We start from the raw sequence: 6119 nt of genomic DNA on the forward strand, positions 1-6119 counted from the left end.
TAGAGGGGGCGCCTTATAATTCGGTGCACCTTATGGCGCAGAATATACGGTAATTAAAAAAAAAAGATCATTTGATGTCTCCCGTTATCATTTTGGCTTGCAAAACAGACTGGAGTAGATCTTTGCAGATCTGTAGATTTTGAAGCAGGAATCATTTTCAAATAAACAGTTTGAATAAAAAATTGATTGTGAATCGAAAGATAGACCCCAAATTTAGCATTGAATAATGACAGTCAAAGATCCCCACCCCCTGACAGATTGTTCTTATTTATCCAAATAAAGAATTGTCTTCAATTTTCTCCCTGCGCCTCTCACTTCATCACTGTTTTCAAGCAGCAAACAGTAAACTTGATTAAACAATCGCCCAGGGAGCACTTTTCAGTGGCAGACTCTCTACTAGTTGCTCTTTTCCCATCTGCTGTCATTTCTGGTCCTGATCCAACAAGCAAAGTCACACAGGAAATGATGTCTGTCATGTTCTCACAAGCCGCTCATTATATTTATAGAAGGGCGGAAAAGGGAGCAAAACTAAAAAGCATCACTAGGACAGGATGCATCAAGACTGCATATGGTATATGCGCACATGATTGGCGAGCAAGCTAACATCTTGGAAACCCACAATTTTTCTCTTTGACCGCACAGTGTTATGAAAAAAAGACAAGTTGGCTGCTTAGACGTCCGTCAACGAGGGTACCCCGAAACGAGCCGTGGCGTTTGTTCGTTGACTGGCAGGCGCGAGCGCCAACCTCTCAGGGAACAATCGGGACAGGAAGTGAGCGAGGAAAGTCTCTTTCACTCACAGGAAGCCTGGCAAAGTCGTCCAGGGGTCCGGAGGCACTCGCTCCAGAGACCACACGCACAAACACAAACACAGTCTTCAAAACAGGACTATGTCAAGCGAAGAACTAAAGTAACGCCAATACATGTTCAATTGGGTTTCCATTGCTTGGCTAACTTCCTGTGGATAAGAACGACGAAAGCGGAATCGGATATTTCACTTCTTCCTTCTTCTGAAATATTGTGTTTTTTCCCAACCCATCACTGCCTTATATGTTCTTCTTCTTTCTAGGCTGCACTGTCACATAGCACAGGAGGACACAAGGTAAGAATTCATCATTTCAAAACCATCATCTTAAAAAAATTCTAAATAGCAAAAAGGTGTTCTCAAAGAAAATTCATGGGAAAAACAATTGTTGGAGAGAGGGTAAATCATCAGACTTAAAAAAAAAAAAAATAATGCGATGGTCGATAACAAATCACTTTAAAACCTTGTTAACTTTGGGGAATTATTTAATTAAATATTCAGTTAACTTTCTTTTATTCGGAGCCTGGGAACACTCCAGACACCTTTTTGTTTAAAATGATAAGAAAGATAAGATAAATTTCACATTTTGTGTTATTTTGAAATTTTGAAGAACTTTATTTACTGTAGAAAACTATACGGAGGTATTTACTCATTTACCTTTTTATTAAGTTTGGTAAGATGTGCTGATGACCCTGGAATTTCTTTCAACTTTTCCCCTACATTTTACAACAATTATGTATGTAATCTACAATTTATCATAATAATAGTGGACGTAATGGAATTTGTCTTACGGCTTGAGATATAGTAAAGCAGCATATGGTTCATGAGTCGTGGCTTGTACACTAGGACAGGAAAGTAACAATGCATTTTTCTTTTCAAATTAAGAGCAAATAGATTGAAACATGAAGCCACTTATTGGTAAATTGTATGCTACTGACCCCTTTGAAAAAAAAAATCGGCTGACGAGTCAATTATAAAACAGATGATGTTACTCGGTATGTTTTCTGAGGTCGCTGAATAAAATCCATCTACAAATACCATTGCAAATGTCATTCAAAATTTCAATAAATCGGGCATGAATAGCACTGTATTCTGTTGTTTTCAGATTTTTTTTCATCCAAAATTGCTTTGCTTCGATTAAGAGGCTGAAAAAAATATTTAATTGAAAAAAAATGTAGTGAGCCACTGCACAAAGTAACTGAAAGCAAATAAATGTTAGGATTGTTTGGCAAAGATCTTGTAAAGCGCATACCACTCTCTACTGTACGTTCTGTCAATCTATTTTTCCTCACATTTATTTCACCTTTCAGAGTTATGAATGAACTTTTTCAATGTTAGCACTGTAAACACCGCACGTCTGATGACATCCGACCTTGTCTTCTCCAGAAAAAACAAGATGAACGCCTCGCTATCCAACGCTTCCGTCAAGTGCGTTCGGGATTTTAGCGTGACCTCGGTGTTGTTCCCCTGCCTGTACAGCATTCTTTTCATATTGGCCCTGTTGCTCAATATTATGGCTGCATGGATCTTCTTCAGCATCCCCAGCAGGTCCACCTTCATGGTTTTTCTCAAGAATGTGGTGAGTGGTTCTTTTTATGTCAAAGTGCATGGTGGTCACAGCCATTTTTTGTATTATAGTCTTCTCACAGAACCAGTTCTCAATCTTGACTTTTGCATGATGCACAAGATAAAACGACGTTTCTCAGTGTTGTGCTGGTGACTCTCCACAGAAAGTAAATAGAACTGAGTTGGCAGAGTTATTTTGGTTTAATGATTTATAAAATATACATTCATCTCCACTGTTGACGTTTTAACCGTGACAGTCCTAAAATTACATTTAAATGCAAAATACTTTGATATATTTAAAATCAGCAGCTCGGTGGAGCAGCGGTTAGAATGTCTGCTTCACAGTTCAGGGAACTGAGTTCAAATCCTACTTGCTCTGGCCTTCCTGTGTGGAGTTTGCATGTTCTCCCTGAGCCTGTGTGGGTTCTCTCCAAGCACTCTGGCTTTCTCCCATAATTGTCCTTAGGTATGTTTGGGTGCATGAATGGTTGTTCAGAGAAACTGTTTCAAAAACGCAGCAAGATTGTATTTGTGCAGTCCTTCTCCGTTCTCCTCATGCATGAGCAGAAATGAATGCCTTTTCTCCTTCTTTGATTATATTTTTTTCCAGATGTCTATTAGGTGAATCTGACAGGGACTCACAAAATATTTTTGATATTTAAATCGAGGATAACACTGTGTATTAAAATAAATAATAATTCTTTTTAAGTAACCCCTCATATTAATTAAATTAAAAACAAATCACCCAACTGCAGTCAAAAATGTCTTTCCGAGAAAAAAAAAAAAAAGGATTTCACATTCATTATTTAATGGTACGCATCTTCCACTTGTTCCTTATTTTCATACACTTTGATTACAATTTGAACTTCACGAAATAAAAGTTGAGACTCTAAGGAGGTTGTTTTTGTAGAAATCCCCAAAAAAGCATCGCTGTGAAAAAAAATATATTTTCGCAAATAACCCAGAAACTAATTTCTAATATGCCTTACCTTGTGAAAAGGTATAATTTGCTAAATAATAAGCAAGTTAGAATACTTACAGTACCAGTCAAAAGTTTGGAAACACCTTCACGTTCACACCCTTTCAAACACATTGAAAATGCCCAGCGGTGGACTGCAAATCATTTCAGGTCATGAACCAAACTCCACATCATAAAGCTGATTGACATTTTTTACTTGAAATGATTCCATGAGTGTTGCTGAATAACTGGATGACTCCGATTTACATTTAAAATAAGGGTACAAATAAAAATACTGAATTTGAAGGTGTCTCCATAATTGTGACCAATTGTAACATCTACAAAGGTTCATTTGAACTAAACTGCTGTATGCATAAAACAACAGGTGGTGGCTGACTTATTAATGACGTTGACCCTCCCCTTGAGGGTACTAAGCGACGCCGGCGTGGGCGCTGGACCGCTACGGGCCTTCCACTGCCGTTACTCGGCCGTCCTGTTCTACATGACCATGTACATCAGCATCATCTTGCTGGGCCTCATCAGCCTGGACCGCTACCTAAAGATCGTCCGGCCCTTCGGCAAAGGTGCCCTGCAGCGGGTCTGGGTCGGCAAGGCGCTGAGTGTCGCCGTGTGGGTGGTGATGCTGTCTTTAGCGTTGCCCAATGTGATTCTAAGTGACCAGCCGCCGCGTTTGTCTAACGGACGGGTCAAGTGCACCTCCATGAAGAGTCAGGCTGGCCTCAATTGGCATGAAGGATTCAACTACTTCTGTCAGGTATCCAAAACATGAATAATTCAGCCCTATAACACCTTTTAAAAAGGTTGACCTGTTGTGTGTTTTATAAAATATGTTCTTTATAAATAATGCTAAATAAATAATAATCTTGAGCTGTATTTTGACCAGTTATTGTGATAAATAAGTAGTTGTGACATGTTGAATTTGGACATGTTGTCCCCGATCTGGGTGAAATTTCAGCTCCTTTGTGTCCTTTCAAAATACTTTATAAAGATCAGAGGATTAGATAAAATACCCCACAAGCGTTAAAATATTGGTGAAAATCCAATCAAAGATGATGAGAGCAAAGACATTAAACTACCTCAGCCCTCCATTTGAATAAATTGTTGATTTCGAAGAACCTATTTTATCCTCCATGCACCAGTGTGATAACATTAATACAGTGTATTAGCATTAGCGTTCACACACTTCTAGTAAGCAAACTAATTTTTTACTTTCCACTACAATTTAGAAAAAGGTTCCATTCTAAAGACCGTAAAGTAACGATTAACATGACACTGTGAACGTCACAAACTTCTTTAATTAGTTAGCTATTTAGCTGGCTAGCATGTAGTGCTAGTTATGTAACTAATGTAGTAGCTTTCCATTATCATTTAGAAGACTGCTGGTGTATGGACTGAAAAAAGATGGTGCTAAATATAAACTACTATATGTGGTTATACAAACAAGCTTAGTTCAGCTTTTAGTTAGCATGCTATTTTTCGTGCTAAGCTAGTGACAAAAACATACTTGGTTACAAATGTAGGTATAAATAAACAACATTTCTTTCACGTTTGCTCGCAACACATTTGCGAGGCTTCATTTTCGAAGGAGTATCAATTAATAGTGCATCAATAGCTGATTAATTTCCATTCAAAAGCATTTTTATAATGCCACTGTCATTGAATGATGAGCATGCTGTGGTGTACTCCAGCTCATTCCCAAAGTCACCTGGAACAAAGTTAAAACAAGTGTATATATTTATTTTTTTCTTTCTTTGTTTCCCTGCAGGTGATCTTCTGGGGAACGTTGGCCCTGATGGTATTCTGCTACACATTTATTAGCAAGAAGGTATATGAGTCATACAAAGCCTCAAAGAGCAACTCTCAAGCAGCCACCCGCAAAACCAAAGCCAAAGTCTTCGTGGTGGTTGCCGTCTTCTTCGTTTGCTTCGCCCCCTACCACTTTGTGCGAGTTCCCTACACTTTAACGCAGACCCGCAGCACCATCGCCCAGTGCCGGGCAAAGAACGGGCTCTACATCGCCAAAGAGACCACGCTATGGCTGTCGGCCACCAACGTGTGCCTGGACCCGCTCATTTACGTGTTCCTGTGCAGCGTGTTCCGGAAGAGACTCACTGCCACGCTCCGACGCAAGCCCCTCCCCAAGGGAGACTCCCCCACTGCCACGTCCACCCAGATGGAGATGTCGCAAATGACAAATAACAACAGACTAGTGCACAACGGACTACCGAAATAACACACGGAAACGATCTTATGACCAATATGTACATATGTCTAATATGTTGTATATAATTTGATATTAATATTAACTTTTATTTCGTTCTTTTAATTTGATAACAATAATAAGCTAAAACTGATCAAATTGCCATTAATGGCAACATCCATGCTAATATCTTCCCGGCCAACATTTTTTAGTTTAACTTATGTGATGTCTAAACCACAAGAATTGCTGCCTTCAAAAGGATGCTTATTAGTTTATTCAGTTTTTTTGACAGGCAGCAATGATGTAAAGGGAACATATGAAAACTGACTTTTTTATTGCTTGTATAAAATCAGAACCACTGTGGACACCTTCATTTTTCAGGGCCCCAAACATCCTGGCCCCACTTTTGTGGCTTTATGATGCTCTTTTCAACCAGAATGGACGTCAAAGTAGCCAGTTTGAGCACTTCCGTCAAACAGTTAGATCCCATCCGACTGAGTGTTGAGTTTCTAATTTCCGATGCTCAATAAAGTGTTTTAAAAATTATACGAATGATGTAATGAATTTGT

At 39.0% G+C, this 6119-nt stretch overlaps 1 protein-coding gene across 1 annotated transcript; it reads left to right on the forward strand.

Annotated features, from left to right (window-relative positions):
* Positions 1 to 651: 651 nt before the first annotated feature.
* On the forward strand, positions 652 to 6119 carry p2ry13 (purinergic receptor P2Y13). Its single transcript, XM_088427523.1, has 4 exons — positions 652 to 1102; positions 2193 to 2384; positions 3715 to 4104; positions 5116 to 6119. The coding sequence occupies exons 2-4, from the start codon at positions 2202 to 2204 to the stop codon at positions 5581 to 5583; spliced, it is 1041 nt and encodes a 346-aa protein (XP_088283649.1). The 5' UTR covers positions 652 to 1102; positions 2193 to 2201; the 3' UTR covers positions 5584 to 6119.

The sequence above is a fragment of the Hippichthys cyanospilos genome, chromosome 11, assembly GCF_059441005.1.
Source record: "Hippichthys cyanospilos isolate Australia breed blue-spotted pipefish chromosome 11, RoL_Hcya_1.0, whole genome shotgun sequence".
Taxonomy (NCBI): Eukaryota; Metazoa; Chordata; class Actinopteri; order Syngnathiformes; family Syngnathidae; genus Hippichthys; species Hippichthys cyanospilos.